Source organism: Somniosus microcephalus, chromosome 8 (assembly GCF_052327205.1).
Source record: "Somniosus microcephalus isolate GS21.2 chromosome 8, FLI_Smic_1.0, whole genome shotgun sequence".
Classification (NCBI taxonomy): Eukaryota; Metazoa; Chordata; class Chondrichthyes; order Squaliformes; family Somniosidae; genus Somniosus; species Somniosus microcephalus.
Genome location: NC_140994.1, coordinates 246823103 through 246842215, shown reverse-complemented (window position 1 = coordinate 246842215; position 19113 = coordinate 246823103). Strand labels below are relative to the sequence as shown.

Here is a 19113-nt window from a genome sequence, read left to right as displayed (position 1 = left end):
TCAGACCTAACATCAAACACACCGCTTCCCTGCGAGTTAGGATTGAATGCCAAGTGAACCAAACCTAGCAAAGTTAGTTGAACCAATACAATGAGAAAATAGACTCTGCCATTTTATTCAGCTCCAATTTTAGTTCTACAATTGTAATGTATTTTTTTAGTCAATCTTAGTGATATTGTTGGGTTTAACTTCCTGGAATTATGCCTTAATTAAACTTAAACTTCAGGAATATATCGCGCACTTAATATCTCAAACTTGCTCATGGTTCGGTCAACCATTTCAAGACCACATGTTGACTCACAAGTTAGAGATGCGCCTCTCAGAGCCCCCTTTGGGCTAGAGAGGGGGAAAGACAGCTAATGTCCCTGCTCCCATTCATTATCTACTGATGGGAAATTCACCTCTTTTTGGGATATGCTAAGAACAGGAACGGGTTTGACTCTCAATAGCTTGCCAACAGTAACTCTATATCCTCGCATATGAAGAATAGCCACTTGGGTGAGGTTTTCGAATAGTGAAGGGGGTACTGGAATTTGACCCTCAAAAGAGAATGTAGAGCGTTGAACAAAAGGTAACAAGGAGAGTAGATGAGGGTATTGCGTTTGATGTTGTGTATTTGGACTTTAGCAAGGCATTTGCTAAGGTTCCACATGGCAGACTGGTCACGAAGTTAAAAGCCCATGGGATCCAGGGCAAAGTGTCAAGTTGGATTCAAAACTGGCTCAGAGGCAGGAAGCAGAGGGTAATGGTTGATGGGTGTTTTTGTGACTGGAAGGCTGTTTCCAGTGGGGTTCCGCAGGGCTCAGTACTGGGTCCCTTGCTTTTTGTGGTATATATCAATGATCTAGACTTGAATAAAGGGGGTATGATTAAGAAGTTTGCAGATGATACTATAATTGGCTGTGTGGTTGATACTGGAAAGGAAGCTGTAGACTGCAGGAAGATATCAATAAATTGGTCAGGTGGGCAGAACAGTGGCAAATGGAATTCAATCCAGAGAAATGTGAGGTAATGCATTTGGGGAGGACTAACAAGGAAAGTGAATACACATTAAATGGCCGGACACGGAGTAGTATAGAGAAACAAAGGGACCTTGGAGTGCATGTCCACAGATCCCTGAAGGTAGCTGGCCAGGTAGATAAGGTGGTTAAGAAGGTATACGGAATGCTTGCCTTTATTAGCCGTGGCATAGAATATAAGAGCAGGGGGGTTATGCTTCAACTACATACAACACTAATTAGGCCTCAGCTAGAGTACTGTGTGCAGTTCTGGTCACCACATTACAGGAAAGATGTGATTGCACTGGAGAGGGTACAGAGAAGATTGAGAAGGATGTTGCTGGGAGTAGAGAATCTTACCTATGAGGAAAGACTGGATAGGCTGGGTCTGTTTTCCTTGGAACAGAGGAGGCTGAGGGGAGACCTTATTGAGGTGCATAAAATTATGAAGGGCATAGATAAAGAAGATAGAAAGGACCTATTTCCCTTAGCAGAGGGGTCAAAAACCAGGAAGTGTCGGAAACGCGAAGGTCCTGCCGAATTTAACGGGGCTGGAGATTGAAGTGCGTGGGAGGGGGGCTTGAAAAGATTGCAGCAGGTTTGCTCGGGGAACCGGGGGAAGCACTCTTGCTCCTCCTGGCCTACAAGCAATGCTGGTAAAGCATTCACCTGCTGGATCTGCCAGCTCCCACCTCTCTTCAGCTGCCGGGTTTCCCGAGCCCAGGGAAACCCGGCCCGCAGCCATTAAATTTAAATGGCTACCAAAATCTCATGAAAAGACCCTCATTAGCATATTAAAACCTCGAACCCGCCTCTCCAGAGCTGGTTACTCGAACAAACCCGACATTTGGTAGGAAGAATAAAAAAGCAAAATATTATTTAAATGGAGAAAGACTACAAAATGCTAAGGTACAGAGGCATCTGGGGGTCCTCGTACATGAAACACAAAAAGTTAGCATGCAGGTGCAACAAGTAATTAGGAAGGCAAATGGAATTTTGGCCGTTTTTGCAAAGGGAATGGAGTATAAAAGTAGGGAAGTCCTGCTACAACTGTACAGGGCGTTGGTGAGACCACACCTGGAGTAGTAGATACAGTTTTGGTCTCCTTATTTAAGGAGGGATATCCTTGCATTGGAGGCAATTCAGAGAAGGTTCACGAGGTTGATTCTGGAGAAGAAGGGATTGTCTTATGGGAAAGGTTGAGCAGGTTGGGCCTATACTCATTGGAGTTTAGAAGAATGAGAGGGGAACTCTTTGAAACATATAAGATTCTGAGGGGGCTTGACAGGGTCGATGCAGGGAGGATGTTTTCCCTCGTGGGGGAATCTAGAACTAAGGGGCATAGTTTCAGAATAAGGGGTCGCCCATTTAAGATGGAGATGAGGAGGAATTTCTTCACTCAGAGGGTCGTAAATCTTGATAGACAGATATTTGAGCCATAGGGGAGTCAAGGGTTATGGGGAGCAGGCAAGAAAGTGCAGTGGAGGCCAAGATCACATCAGCCATGATCTTATTGAATGGCGCAACAGGCTCGAGGGGCCAATTGGCCTACTCCTGCTCTTATGTCTTATGTTCTTATGACACGGTTAAACTGAAAGTAAGTGTGTTCTTGACGGGTTGGTGTCGGGTCTCACATTTGGGATCAACCCTCTCCCGCCCGTTGTGGGGTGGGGGGGGAGGGGTTAAAATCTTCCCCCCTTGTCTCTGCTCCGTGTACTTTCAATATCTTTATACTATTCTTTTGCTTGCAAATTTTTTGTCTTATAATACTCCTGTGAAGCACCTTGGGACATTTTACTACGTTAATGGTGCTATATAAATGCAAGTTGTTGTTGTTGCAAGACAAGAAGGCCTTTGTACATGCAGACCAAAAGACTCTGTCGTTAATGTCAATGACCAAGCTAACTTATTGGGGTAAACCACCGAACATTCGACAAAAACAATGCATTTCCAGGGTACAAATGGCCCGATATAAGCCACCACATAACCAAGCAGCAGTTGCTGCCAACTTAAAAAAATGATCATTGGCTTGTACAGGCGGTTAAGGGGAGACTTAATAGTGGCGTTCAAAATCATGAGGGGTTTTGATAATAAATAAAGGAGAAACTGTTTCCATTGGTGGGAGGCTCAGAAGCCAGAGAACGTATTTAAGATAATTGGCAAAAGAAGCATTTGGGAGAGGAGGAGAAATTCTTTTATGCAGCGAGTTGTGTTGAACTGGAATGTACTGCCTGCAAGGGTGGTGGAAGTAGACCCAATCGTCACTTTGAAGGCATGATGGGCCGAATGGTCTCCTTCTGTGCTGTATCATTCTATAATTTTATGTCAATCTCCAAGAACATAAGAAATAGGAGCAGGAATCGGCCACTTGGCCCCTCGAGCCTGCTCCACCATTCAATAAGGTCATGGCTGATCTTCTACCTCATCTCCACTTTCCTGCACTATCCCCATATCCCTTGATTCCCTTAATATTCAAAAATCTATCGATCTGTCTTGAATATACTCAACGACTGAGCCTCCACAGCCCTCTGGGGGTAGAGAATTCCAAAGATTCACCACCCTCTGAGTGAAGAAATTTCTCCTCACTCAGACCTAAATGGCCGACCCCATATTCCGAGACTGTGACCCCTGGTTCTAGAACAGACCTTTCAACAATCCCAAATAATTGAAGCCCTCTACCCCTTTCAAGGCATCTAGCTTGGAAATCATAGGCTGGGAGAGCACGGAGACTCGGAGGATGGTGAAGCTGCATGCTTCCTCCGAGCTCATGTTTAGAACCATAACACTCCTGTTGTGTTGTCCTACTGAGTGAGTGACACACAGGCAAGCACTGAACTTGAATAACATCACAGAGGGGATCGGGTAGTGAAAGCAGCGCTTGAGGGGTTATTTCAAGCAGCACTTTGATATTTTGTTTACCTCTTCCGCTTCCTTGGGAATGAAAGAACAGACTGTAGTCCCAGCCAGTGCTCCCAAGTAAGCCTGCATCTCATGTCACCCTGCATTGCTATCACTACCCCTGCCAGACACTAACACATCTACACAGATTCCAGATGATGTAGATAATGAGGCTCAAGACGAAGCACAGGGTAAGTCACAATGCATTGTGTTGGCTGTGTAAGGTCAGGCACTTGTTGGCTGGAGGTCCAACTTGACTTCCTGTCTTAACACCAGTGCCTAGTGATTCAGATCTCACATGGCCTGCTTACAAATGAAGACTTCTGTCTAAGCAGAATCATCTGCATGAATGCTAATTACAGTGCAAGGTCTAGGGAGGAGTGTGGAGTATTTTGCTGTCTAGAACTGTAGTAATGGAAGAATGGTCTTCATATTCCAGTGTACCATGGAACGCATGAGAATCTCTGTGGCATCTGTCATGGAGCCCTAGGTGGTGTAGGTAATGGGAAAAATGGAAATATCTCTCCAGATTGCTATGGAAGCCTTGGGCTCAAATCTTAAAGGAACTTCCTTGGTTAGTTTTAACATGCTGGGAGATCAGATACAGACAAACTTGAGTTCAGGACTCACAGACATCTAAGCTGCCCAAATTCTGCTCTCCTACAGATCAGATGACATGTTGAGAGAGCTCCCAACTGCAGTGGCATGTAGGAATCACATCTTTTTTAAATTTGTTCCTGGGATGTGGGTGTCGCTGGTAAGGCCAGCATTTATTACCCATCCCTAATTGCCCTTGAGAAGGTGGTGGTGAGCCGCTGCAGTCCGTGCGGTGAAGGTACTCCCACAGTGCTGTTAGGGAGGGAGTTCCAGGATTTTGACCCAGCGACATGAAGGGACAGCGATATACTTCCAAGTCAGGATGGTGTGTAACTTGGAGGAGAATTTGCAGGTGATGGTGTTCCCATGCACCTGCTGCCCTTGTCCTACTACGTGGTAGAGGTTGCGGGTTTGGGAGGTGCTGTCGAAGAAAGCCATCTGAGCCATCAAGCATCGCTTTGCAAGTGAGTGTAAAGAGGCCAGAAAGCAGGCTGAAGTACTGAACAGTGTCCTCATAATGCCCACCAAAAGAAGGTTAGGTCAGTGAAACCCTGCAGCCAGCCAGTTTACTGATTCCTTCAAAAGGGGAAATTACTTAGAAGAAATAGGTTAGGCAGTTAACATCATACAGAATCCACTAGCATAAAGGGAAAGCACCTTCACAAAACACATTAACCACAATCACACACCACACAGTGAATGTAATAAATACACTGCACTTCAGTTCTATGTTGTGTTACATATTTAGGCGTCATTGGTTAGAATAAAGCAACACAGCAACAGATGGAAATTGGTGATATTTGAGGAACTGAGCGGGAAAGGGTAGTTGATGGTTTTTGCTGCATTAATTTGCAGATGTGGGTTTCAACTTATGAAATGGAGCAGCTCTGGCATATATTGGAAGGCATCTTGACCTCACGTCGAATATTCCTTGCTGCATTGCTGCTTCAGCAGCTCATCCCTTGTCTTGCTCTGCAATGGCTCCACCATCTTGCTAATTGAACTCTATGGTGTGTTCGCTATTCAGGTCAAAGTTAATGGCAAGAATACTCATGAGACCCTGCGGGGGTTTGTACAGTAAGGTACCCTCGATCAATTGAGCTATCTGAAGTGCTGCTTTAAGATCCCAACGGTATGGCAGTAGTCATTCTGGTGGTCGCACGAGCTTCTGTCTGTGTCTAATTACCCTAACATAGGCAGTTAAGTTCAGCCTAAGCCAGTGACGCGGCATTATGTAGAATGTATTTCATTGCGTTGTAACAATGTTTTACATATAATCAGTCATGCCAGGTTGTCACCAACCACAGCAGTCATCAAGCACATTACAGGTGCTGATGTTAACTTCTGAATTAAAAAGCTCAAAGTGACTCTTCCCCCCCTCCCGCTTAATGTGCCGTCCCTGTTCTCTTGTTCTAGTCCCATTCAAACTGAAGTCAGAGTCATCATGTAGTTACCTGCTGCAACATTCTTGGTGGGATAGTTGGTCGGGGGGTACGTCAAAACCACTGTGGCCTCATTCTGCCGCGGGCGGGCGAGAATCTAACTGAAACCAGCGGAACCCGCGAGTAATTGAAATCTCTCCGCACCTTCTGTTCTTTTACAACTACTTGCATTTATCTAGAAACATAGAAGATAGGAGCAGGAGTAGGCCATTCGGCCCCTCGAGCCTACTCCACCATTCAATGAGATCATGGCTGATCATCCAAATTCAGTACCCTGTCCCTGCTTTCTCCCCATATCCCTTGATCCCTTTATCCTCAAGAAATATATCTAACTTCTTGAATATATTTAATGAATTGGCCTCTACTGCCTTCTGTGGTAGAGAATTCCACAGGTTCACCACTCTCTGGGTGAAGAAAGCCCTCCTCATCTCTGTCCTAAACGGCTTACCCCTTATCCTTAGACTGTGACCCCTGGTTCTGGACTCCCCGGCCATCGGGAACATCCTTCCTGCATCTAGCGCCTTTAATGTAGGAAAACGCCCCATTTATCAATTGATGTTTATATTGTTTTACAAAACTTTATTATTTAAAGTAGCTACAACCATACTTCATCTTACTCGCTTTATCGTTTATTATCATTGCTCCCATTGAAATTCAAAAACATGTTGAAGGAAGGTTTAATTTGTGCTCTTTGATGGAATGAATTGGTGGTCAGGTTACATGCTGAGGGTGAAGTCTAGCAAAGAACAATGAAAAAGAAAGACTTGAAAGACCTGCATTTATATAGCGCCTTTCATGACCACCGGATGTCCCAAAGCGCTTTACAGCCAATAAAGTACTTTTGAAGTGTAGTCACTGTTGTAATGTAGGAAACGCGGCAGCCAATTTGCGCACAGCAAACTCCCACAAACAGCAATGTGATAATGACCAGATAATCTGTTTTAGGGATAAATATTGGCCAGGACACCGGGGATTACTCCCCTCCTCTTCTTCAAAATAGTGCCATGGGATCTTTTAGGTCCACCCAAGAGAGCAGACGGGGCCTCGGTTTAACGGCTCATCCGAAAGACGGCACCTCTGACAGTGCAGCACTCCCTCAGTACTGCACTGGAAGGCCTAGAAATTGAGTTTTGGCTTAGCCAGGGCTTTAGCGCCGGAAGTTAGTGCCGGCGCTAAGTCCCCCTGCGCGCGCCAAAAATTCAGCAGGGCCGCGCCCAAACGGCTGCCGGCGCTACTGAAGGGTCTTTGCGGCGGTAATTCGGCGCTAACTGCCGTTTCGCGCCGCAATTCCGGCGCTGCGGCACCCGATGCGGTGCGGCAGGCTCGGGAAGTGCAGGCCTCCTCCTTCCCTTAAGGAGGAGCTGCCTGCACCCGGCCGCGGCCCGCGAAAATCTTTATAAAAATGAGCCCGGCACCTCGGACAAGTGCCGGGCTTGCTTCTGTTCCGGGGGGGGGGGAAGTCCGGGGAGGGAGCTGCGGCCAGGCGGCCGGCGGGAAAGCGGCCGGCCGCCGCGGGGCCTTTAATGCGCCGGCGCAAAGGCTTGTAAGACTCTGTTGCCAGAGTCTTAGTTGCGGCTGCCACGGGCGAGGCGGCCGCAACTGAATTTCGGCGCTGGGGCCCGTCGGCATGGCAACCGGGACGCTGCGCACACCGATGACGTCATCGGTGCCGGCGCAGCGCTACCGGTCTACCGCGGCGGAAGGGCCCCAGGCAATTTCGGCGCCGGCGCCAATTGCAGCGCTAGGCCCTCTAGCGCCGCAAAATTGGCGCTAAGGGCACTCAATTTCTAGGCCGAAGTGTCAGCCTAGATTTTTGTGCTCAAGTCTCTGGAGTGGGACTTGAACTCACTGCCCTCTGATTCAGGGGATAGGAACTTTGGGATAGTAGTTCAATCAGACATTAGTCAGCTCTTGCATTATTTTTTTTTTAATTTAAATTTTGAACATTTTACAGTAAATGACATTTACAGAGCTCAAGTCTCAGCTCTTTGTACGAAGTCACACGCCCTCATGCCTACAAGGCAGGGGTCCCAGTCTCTGCAAGTTGGTGATGTGATCTCCAAGCTTCTTGGTCATCTTCACTTGTGCATCCGGATAATGGGTCTCCAGGAATTCACACAGATGAAGGTTGATGCTCCCAGTGGAGAGTTTGTGCAGATCCGGCAGACTCTGGTTGACATTCTTCTCCATCACCAGAGCTCTCTGCATCACCGAGCAAAGCCTCTCGCTCTCCCGACCGAACAAGTGGACTGTAAAGAAGCTTAAAAAACACTAGATTAATTTTTAAAACTTATCAAATTAAATTAAAATCAAATTGGCTGGCGTGATGATGCATGCCAGTCCCCCCGGCGCCCACCGGTCTCGGAAGGCCTCAAGTGTGCCGGCGGACACCGCGTGCTCCATCTCCAGGGCCACCCGGGCGCAAACATTGCCGCGGAAGAGAGGCAGGCAATCGGGCCGAACGACCCCCTCGACCGCCCACTGCCTGGACCTATTAATGGCCACTTTGGCCAGGCCCAGGAGCAGTCCTGCGAGGAGCTCCTCCGACCCGCCCCCTCCCCTCCGCACCGGGTGGCCATAGGTCAGGAGCATGGGACTGAAGTGCAGCAAATTAGCACCGGCTGCCTCCACTGCATGTTGCAGAATGAACTTCATAGTGTTCTGATAGCTTCAACGATCTACCCACCAGTACCACTTCATGCCCGTTAATCAGGTGTAACCAATTGGAAAATCTTCCCTACACTTAACAGTTTCTCTGCATTTATTCCTTTTTTTCCTACCCCATTTTTACAACTCATAGAATCCTACAATGATACAGCACAGGAGGAGGCTATTCGGCCCATCGTGCTAAAGCTGTGCAATTAATCCCACTCCCCTGCTCGTTCCCCATAGCCCTTCAAAAAAAAACATTGTTCATGACTGAAAAGTTCTCGTACAGAAATAAAACCCTGTCTGGCTAAATGTAATAGCAGAAGAAAACACTGAATTCTAGAAATTGGAGAGGGGAAAAAAAACAGAAACCGCAAGACAGTTAGCATCTGAAAGAGAAAGATGGAAAAGTCCTACCTGAAAGGTTAACCTATAAAAGCTAACGTTCTGGTGAAGGATCCCAGCTAAAACATTAATCTGCCTTTCTCCTTCAGATACTGTCTGACCTGCTGTGTGTTTCCATTTGATGTTCACAGTTAAATCGAAGTCCGGGGCAAAGCGTACGGACTTTAATTGCATTTTCCAAACCATTACATTTCTAATTCAACCTTGCACTTTTATGTCAGCAGCAGAAATGAATTTTCATTTGTGACACGGGTATGTGGGAGGATTTGATGATTGCCGCAGTTTGGAAGTTTTCCCAGCAGCGAGAAGTCGCTGGGTGATTAAATTCCCCTTTCTGTGTTTCTATTAAATTGTTCTCTTTATATTTTACAGGGTCATTACCAAAATGGGTTGTGAATAGAGTTTCCCAATTTGTAGCTCCCAAGGTAAGGAATGAGCGCTGCCCAACGTGCACCCTTGGAGCAGTTCATGGTGAATCCACCTGCTGAGTTGGTCTGGAGACAATGAGATATTTATTAGCAGGAAAACTGGTATCTTTCTCTAAAATAACCCAGAAGGGGACATGGGGTCGTTCCAGTGTCACCGGCCAAAAAGCAAACAAAAGTGCCCCCGCTTTTAAGGGGCACAACTATTAAAGAACTTAATCACAAACCTAAAGGAAACATATAAACAACAACTTGCATTTACATAGCGCCTTCAACGTAGTAAAATGGCCCAAGATGCTTCACAGGAGCGATTATCAGACAAAATTTGACACCGAGCCACATAAGGAGATATTAGGACAGGTGACCAAAAGCTTGGTCACAGAGGTAGGTTTAAAGGAGCATCTTAAAGGAGGAGAGGGAGGTAGAGAGGCGGAGAGATGTAGGGAGGGAGTTCCAGGGGTTAGGCAGCTGAAGGTATGGAGGCCAATGGTGGAGCAGATAAAATCGGGGATTCACAAGAGGCCAGAATAAAACTTTAATAATAATGTTATTACTATTATCCACTGCGCACTCCAGTCCCTGCGGTGCCCGCCGGTCATGGAAGGCCTCAACCGTACTGGCGGACACTGCGTGCTCCCTCTCCAGGGCCACCTGGGTGCGGACAAGATCGCAGAAGAGAGTCGGGCAGCCAGAGTGACCACTCCCATGGACCGCATCTAACCTGGAGCTGTAGATGGTCACTTTGGCCAGGCCCAGGAGCAGACCCACGAGGAGGTCCTCTGACTTGCCGGTCCCCCTCCGCATGGGCTGGCCAATGATCAGGAGCGTGGGACTGAAGTGGAGCCAGAGGCTGAGGAGCAGCCCCTTCAAATAGGAGAAGAGGGGCAGAAAACTGGTATCAAAGTTTCCCCCTGCAGTTAGTTCAAGTGGTTTCAGTCTAAAGGAAGTGGCCGACAGTGTCCAGTATAACTGTCTTACGCAGGGTACTTTCTTTCTGTTTCATTCAGGCTATGAAGCGGATTTACAAAGCCTGTCTGAAGTACCCCGAGTGGAAGCAGAAACACAACCCACACTTCAAGCCCTGGGTCTACCCGGAACAGAACACGCTGCCTAGCGTCAGCCTTTCGGAACTATCGCTGCAGCACGCCGCCTCGCTGGAGAATATTGACGAGAGCAGCCTGTCGGAGGAGAAAGTCCACATCAGCGATGAGGAGGATAGCTACTCCAAGGAATCATAACAGACACACGAGGGCAGGGAATAAAAAAGAGAGAGAGAGAGATAGAGAGAGATAGGATCATTTAATGGGATTTGAAGACCCAGTATCCCTTTCACACTCAGTGGCACTACCTAAACCAAGTAGCATTTCAAATTCACATAACACAAGCCTTTACGGTTTATAAACAGTTCTGCGGAGTCTTGATGTACTCAAACTGAAACATTGCAGTTAGGACCAAGAGAGGCCAATTGACACTGAATAGGAAGCAGCTGGAAAGGGTTCTGGTTACATTTTACAGCTCAGGTTCCTCAAATGGCCGTGGATTTCATACATGTTGCAACATTGACCTATAATCCAGACGATATTAGCACAGTTATTGTGTGCGGATGGATTAGCATGTGGTTTTGCTGTGTTTTTTGTGTTTATTATTATTATTCCATTTTTAAGTCATTCACCACAAAAGAAGCCATTTGATGTCATTCCCACTGAGCCTTGGCTGGCTTTAGGATGGTGCCTTTATTAAAGAACACCAGCATATAGTGAATTCAATATGAAAAGGGATACTGTCTCTTTTAAAATCCTAATAGGTTCCATCCTTCAATCAGATTCCTTCAGAGACACCACTTAGAAGAGCCATGCTGACCAAAATACGTTTTTGGGATGTACAAAGATTAATGAATAAATATAAATCGACAGTATAAGCTACAAGAGCAATCTGAACCCCACATCGCATTGCTACTGTTAACAACTGTTAGTTTATAAAATGTAGGCACTTTATGAATTATATTTTGCCGGAGTTTCTAAATTCCAGGTGAAACCTCAGTATGCATGAGTATAAAAGTCCTTGTGATGTGATGAGGTCCACAATATTGATCAAAATGACAGTAGAGCAAGACTACAAACATTTGAGGTTAATTGTTGCTAATTGTGAGATCCCAGGCTATCATTCTATTACAAATAACGAATGGCATCTTTAACCAGATTAGCCCAGTGAACAACACTTTATGACCAATGGGACATGGCTCGCACAATTCACCATGAACCAACTTGCCAGGATACCGTCAACATTTAGAAGTATGGTTTCAGCTAGACTTTAGCTGGTTAGATGGTCCCATGCTGAAGCATGTAGTCATGTGCTAATGCTGTATGCTAATGCTGTAGCTAGCCCAATACATGAAAAATTAACGTGCTAAATGGTCACCCTGTGCAATTGCACACACGTGCTCCTGGTCAATAATACAAGTGCACAGTTAACGTCAGCAACTCCCGCTTGGGCCCTTTTCCCTCATAGAAACATAGATGATAGGAGCAGGAGTAGGCCATTCGGCCCCTCGAGCCTGCTCCGCCATTCAATCAGATCATGGCTGATCATCCAAATTCAGTACCCTGTCCCTGCCTTCTCCCCATATCCCTTGATCCCTTTAGCCTTAAGAAATATATCTAACTCCTTCTTGAATATATTTAATGAATTGGCCTCAACTGACTTCTGTGGTAGAGAATTCCACAGGTTCACCACTCTCTGGTGTATTGATTTCTTTGTGGGTTCAATAACGACTCATTTATGAAAGAGAATGAGTTTTAATCTAAAGTCTATTCAACTCTTTTTAACAGCCTTTACAGAACACACCATGCTGTGATGCATCTGGAATGAAACAGAAAGTAAAAAACTCTGCCTTGCTTCTCTCGGTCACATGACCTCTGCTGGTCAGGCATAAGTAATCAATACCTGCAATCATGCTATTAAGGCATCATAATCGAACAGGCAAATAACATCACTATTTGCTGATATCATTACATCTCCCTTTCTTAAAACAAAAGTATTTTACTTTTAGCTAACAACATGTTTTCTTTGTATTAATCTGCATTTTAACTGTAACACTTAATGAACTTACATTATCATTATCATGATCAAGGTTTTTTAACCTTGCTTTGTGTGTTCACATGAAATATGTCAATACACTAGAACTTGAAGAAAGAATAAGATAACATTACTTCCTTCTGTAACAATAGTCCTTAAATTTGCTCAATGAGTCTCTCAGGGGGCTTCATGTGTCTTGAGGATTTTCTGATTGATTGTCCTTGAATCTGAGTTGTTGCCTCAGATGATTGGTTCTCAGCTGTGTGATCAGGTTGTTCTTTGAACTTCCTCACTTTCTCCCCCTCTTTTGTTTTCAGGAGGTTCTCCAGGATGGGTAGGTTTGACCTTAGCCGACGTCCCATCAGGAGTTGGGCTGGTGACATACCACACTCGAGCGGCGTTGTGCGGTATACAAGCATGCTCTGGTCGAAGTCAGTTCCACTATCTTTTGCCTTGTACTTCAGTCTTTTCACTGTGTTTGCGGGCTCTCCTGGGTCAACAGCTCTGGACAACGTGTCTGCTGTATACATCAGCTTACCCGGTGTGTACGCAACATTCAGTTCATCATAGACTGTCTCTCTTTCACTTTCCACAACGAGGACTCTCTTTACCAGGTTCAGTCTCTCACAGGCTTTTAAACCTAGTATGGCTTGCACATCCTTTGGCACCACGATTAATGCTAGCGTGTGCTCTCTGTCCTTGTGTGTTACTTTGACAATGCATTTTCCTTTCACTGGTATATCAGTACCTGAGTATCCGGTCACTTTCACTTGTATTCCATGTAACTTTGGTCTGGGTCTAATTCTCTTAAAATCGGTCTCTGATATCACATTAACTTGTGCTCCAGTATCCAATTTAAATGGAATGTGTATGTCATTCACTTTTAGTGTCAACATCCAGTCTCTTTCTTCTTTTTTGTTTTCAGACACAACATCTACATTGAATTCCTCTATCTCGCTTTCATCTACTGTATGGACCTTGCTTTGTTGCGCTTGGTTCTTACAGCAACGGGCATAATGGTTGTTTTTGTTGCATCTATTGCATGTTTTACCATATGCTGGACACTTTCTTGGTGGATGCTGTGTACCGCATCGACTACATGACTTCCGATTGTCCCTTTCATTTTCGTTTGCTGGCCACGTCTCTTTTTTCACATTGGCGCTCTCTTTGTTAAACGGTTTGTATCCGTTCTTTCTCACTGCATCCACGTTGTAGCTTCTGTCACTGAACAGCTCCTTTGCCTGCAACTTCACAGTCTCTGTAGCCCTACACAGTGCTATGGCTTTTCCCAGGTCTAGATCTTGCTCTCTTGGCAGTCTTTCCCTTAGACCATTATCTGGAATACCACACACCAGTCTGTCTTTTATCAGCGAGTCTGTCAGTCTCCCAAATTCACACGATTTGCTTCGGTTTCTCAGTTCAGTCACATACTGATCAATAGTCTCGCCGATTTTCTGTACACATGTGAAAAATATGTGCCTCTCAAAGGTCACGTTGCGTTTAGGTATGCAGTAGGCCTCAAACTGTTCAATTACTTTATCTAGCTTCATTTTGTCTCCATCAACAGCAAATATGAAATTATTATATACCTCCAGCGCTGCATCACCCACGACATGTAAGAACAGTGACGATTTCTGTTTATTACTTTTCTCGTCAGCTCCGATTGCCGCTAAATACAACTCTAAACGTTGTTTGAACCTTCTCCAATTTTCAGCCACATTACCTGACAACTGAAGCATCGCCAGTGGGAGTAAACCTTCCATTTTTCACTTCGTTAGCTATTCTCTAATGGTAAGCAACGATGTTCTCTTCTGGCTTGCTAATATGTGGAGAGCTGATTTCGCTTACTTGCCACAACTCCTTTCACTGTCCCATCGAGTTGCTAACTTCAGATTTTTTCTCTTTCAGCCACTTCTGACATCATGTTTTGATTTCTTTGTGGGTTCAATAACGACTCATTTATGAAAGAGAATGAGTTTTAATCTAAAGTCTATTCAACTCTTTTTAACAGCCTTTACAGAACACACCATGCTGTGATGCATCTAGAATGAAACAGAAAGTAAAACTCTCTGCCTTGCTTCTCTCGGTCACATGACCTCTGCTGGTCAGGCATAAGTAATCAATACCTGCAATCATGCTATTAAGGCAGCATAATCGAACAGGCAAATAACATCACTATTTGCTGATATCATTACATCTGGGTGAAGAAATTCCTCCTCATCTCTGTCCTAAATGGCTTGCCCCTTATCCTTAGACTGTGACCCCTGGTTGTGGACTCCCCCGCCATTGGGAACATCCTTCCTGCATCTAGTTTATCTAGTCCTGTTAGAATTTTATAAGTTTCAATGAGATCCCCTCTCATTCTTCTAAACTCCAGCGAGTATAAGCTCAATCGACCCAATCTCTCCTCATATGTCATTCCTGCCATCCCAGGTATCAGTCTGGTGAATCTTTGCTGTACTCCCTCCATGGCAAGTACATCCTTCCCTCCCCCCCATATGTTCTGACACAAGAGATTTGGCACCTCAGTAAGTGATTTCCGATCTTTGGCCATGTACTGTGCCATGCTGAGATCTTAACATGGTGTGTAGAGGAAATATATAGTTTTGTTAGAAAACATCCTTCAGCTCTCCCAATGTCTCATTTGGTAAATGTATGCCAGGCGCAGCAACTGTTATGGTCACATGTGGAATACAAGCGGGAGGAAGTTATGCTTCAGTTGCCTAAAGCCTTGGGCAGACCCCTATCTGGAGTACTGCATTCGGTTTTGGGCACCGCGCCTCAGGAAGGATATAGCAGCCTTGGAGGGGTTGTAGCGCTGATTCACCAGAATGATACCGGAGCTTAAAGGGTTAAATTATGAGGACATAATTGCAAAGGGGTTGGAATACAAGAGTAAGGAAGTCTTACTACAATTGTACAGGGCTTAGGTGAGGCCACACCTGGAGTACTGGGCACAGTTTTGGTCTCCTTACCTGAGGAAGGATATACTTGCCTTGGAGGCGGTGCAACAAAGGTTCACTAGATTAATCCCTGGGATGAGAGGGTTGTCCTATGAGGAGAGATTGAGTAGATTGGGGCTATACTCTCTGGAGTTTAGAAGAATGAGAGGTGATCTCATTGAAACATATAGGGGGTGATTTTCATTCAGAAGTCAGGAAGGAGGCGGGACTACAACTTTCGGGGTTGTAGTCCCGCCTCCATCGAGATGCGGCCAATCCACGCAATTTTGACTTGATTGACCTTGTTGAGCCCGCCCAGCGGGCTCAGCAGGCCAGTTAAGGGCCACCCGGCAACAGGTGACGTCACAGACTGAAATTTCATCTGTCAAGACGTTTTGACAGATGAAATATCAGTGTTTCACAGCTGTTTGAAGCTGTCAAACACTGAGTCTTCTAACCTGAGTCCTTCTACACAGACTCAGTTAGAAATCTCACTGGCACAGAAAGCTGCAGGCTGTCACTTTTGACAGATCACAGCCATTCTGCTTTCTGTGCCGGTGAGATGATGGACTCCCGAAACCTAGAGGAAGGAAGGCTGAAAAGGTAAGTACAGGTAATTTAAACTTCTTTACACACTTTAGACACACCAAACACACTTACCTTTGCACTCATGCACTCATCACTTACCTGAATACCAACATCTCGACCCCTCCAAGTCTTTCAAACCGACGGCCCACCTCCTCTAACTTGGCGTGGTTTGGAGCCGTTGGGAATCCCACACTTCAAGCTTTAAAATAGGGATTAGGCTAAAAACTGCCTGTTAACAGGCAGTTAATTGGCACTAATCCCTTCCTGCCTCGGGTAGGCGGGTCCCAGTGCGGGGCGGGTACCCGCCTCCTTTGAAACTTACGTGGAGGTGGGTTGGGGGCGGGATGCTGTCGGGACCCCCGAATTCAGGACCTTAACCCCCCGCACACCTCCAATCCTGACTCCACGGGTCAATGAAAATCGACCCCATAATATTCTGAGGGGTAGAAGCTGAGAGGCTGCTTCCCCTGGCTGAAGAGTCTGGAACTAGGGGGCATAGTCTCAGGATAAGGGGTCGGCCATTTAAGACTGAGATGAGGAGGAATTTCTTCACACAGTTGTGAATCTTTGGAATTCTCTACCCCAAATGGCTGTGGATGCTGAGTCGTTGAGTATATTTAAGGCTGAGATAGATAGATTTTTGGACTCTCAGGGAATCAAGGGATATGGGGATCGGGTGGGAAAGTGGAGTTGAGGTCATGATCTTATTGAATGGTGGAGCAGGCTCAAGTGGCCGTATGGCCGACTCCTGCTCCTAATTCTTATGTTCTTATGACAGGCTGCATAAACTTGGCATATATTCCCTTGAGGGGTGATCTGAGCGAGGTGTTTAAAATGCTAAAAGGATTCGATAGGGTAGATACGGAAAAACTATTTCCTCTGGTGGGGGAATCAAGAATGAGGAGACATAATCTTAAAATTAGAGCTAGATCATTCAGGAGAGAAATCAGGAAGCACCTTCTCCACACAAAGGGCAGTAGACAGTTGGAAATCTCTGCTCCAAAAGGCTGTGAATTGGAACTTTCAAAACTGAGAGCGATAGTTTTTTGTTAGTTGAGGATAGCTAGGGATATGAAGCAAAGGTAGGTATATGGAGTTGAGGTGTTGATCAGCCATGATCTAATTGAATGGCAGAGCAGACCCGAGGGACAGTTTGGCCTACTCCTCTTCCGAATGTTCCTATGACCAGGAAAGTCCCAAATTCAATCCCTGGTCCATCAGCAACTGGCTGATGTCACTCAAGGCAGCAGTTCAGGTGCTACAATTGGTCGCAGTTCCCCTGAGCTAGGGATGGAAAGAATGCTCCAGGGTTCCCAACCCTGATTGGCATTCAATGTAATGTGTGGATATTGGGTGAGGATAAAATCAGGCTCAATAGTAATTTTTTTTTTATTCATTCATCTGATGTGGGCATCGCTGGCAAGGCCAACATTCATTGCCCATCCCTAAATGCCCTTGAGAAGGTGGTGGTGAGCCGCCTTCTTGAACCGCTGCAGCCCGTGTGGTGAAGGTACTCCCACAGTGTTGTTAGGGAGGGAGTTGAATGATTTTGACCCATTGACGGTGAAGGAACGGTGACAGAGATGCTGCCATGGTGAAGTGGTCTTTAACCTTCACACATGATCTCCAGTGTTCACTGCCTAGGCTAATACATGAAGAACCATCACTTGGGCAATGTACAAGATTGTGCCCAGTACCTTTGGAACTGTACACTAGCAAGAGTGGCAGTCCCTGTGGCAGAGGTGGGGGAAAATAATCAAAATGAAGTTTATTGCTGGGGTGAAAATAATCATTTACATTGGTTTTTACCCTTGAAACAGTGCTAGCCCCAATTCGAAAGAGGAGATGTTGCCTGATATGTGTAAAAGCAAATGTTGACTCAATTCTGTGATGTTGATTCAGTGCCTGGATGTTCCTTTAAGAGTAGATTTGTGCTTTTGAGTTTGAGAATCCACAGTATAAGATAGTCATCAGTGTAATGTGAGAAAGCACTGGGGTTCTTCAGTAAAATACGATATACAATTAGTATAACAAAAATAAAATGTGAATTAGCGAGCAGCGGATGACAAAGAAAGAATCTCACTGATGATGCAAAATTTATTTACATTAGATTGTACTGCAAACCCAACAGGATCCATTTTTATTAGGATAAATTAGCAGATAATATTAGACATCATCTTGCAAAATCCATTCAGATTCTCTGGATTTGTAAGGAAATGTCTAATTTTACTGTTCCAGATTGATCATGTAAGATTCGGACGTGCAGATTAATGTCCTTTTATTTTTTAGTAAGTTAAATATCCTCAGACGTGTTGGTGCAACCTGAAGGAATTTGAATTGTGTTTTATTTTAACGGAAAAATACGGCGTACAAGAATAGCTTAGGATATTATTATTAACAGAGACATTCGTTTTTGACGATTTTTTTGTTTTGTGCATGTAACTGGAGTCTGCGATTTTTGTGCTTAAAGAATCTTTAGCCTTTGATTGTGTGCTGCTATTTTCTTTTCCTTTAGTCGAAATAATATTTTAGATAGTACAGGACTTTAAAAAGAAAAGTCAAGCGTTCATCAAGGAGCCTGCGATAAATGTTAATAAACTTGAATTTGGCCAGTTGTCGAGACTGATAACAAAATATTAAACTCATTTCAACAGTGTATATATATCTTGTAAGTTGGTTTTATTTCCAGATGACATTGTAAAGTTACACAATGAAGATAGATTTGTGTACTGTCTTGGCAAGCTGATGGTAAGCTTTAGCAGTGAAAGATAAGACCAAAAATCATCAGAAATATATGGTTGCGAACTGAACTAGAGAATACATATAGACTGAGATGATCAAATACTCCACAGGACCATGATGGTTCTTGTCCTACTGAGTGAAGTGTTGTCATAGAATCTCACAACACAAAAGGCGACCATTCAGCCCATCAAGCCTGTGTTGTCTATGAAGAGCAGCAGGCAAGGGTAGAATAGTGGAGATATGGGCATGGATAAATGTTCCGCAGTTATGTATAGAGGTAGGAAATACATATGCAGAACTTTCCCTCAGGAGACTGATTGAATGGAATGGAGGCCATGAGATCCTGACTGGT

General features: G+C 45.1%; 1 protein-coding gene across 1 annotated transcript in view; it reads left to right on the top strand.

Annotated features, from left to right (window-relative positions):
* The window catches only part of stard15 (StAR-related lipid transfer (START) domain containing 15), a 134942-nt gene extending 116265 nt beyond the window's left edge, over window positions 1-18677 (top strand). Inside the window, exons 5-6 of the mRNA XM_085995948.1 lie at window positions 9362-9414; window positions 10422-18677. Coding sequence (XP_085852074.1) covers window positions 9362-9414; window positions 10422-10652 — 284 coding nt within the window. The 3' untranslated portion in view covers window positions 10653-18677. The remainder of the gene's footprint in view (window positions 1-9361; window positions 9415-10421) is intronic.
* Window positions 18678-19113: the final 436 nt, after the last annotated feature.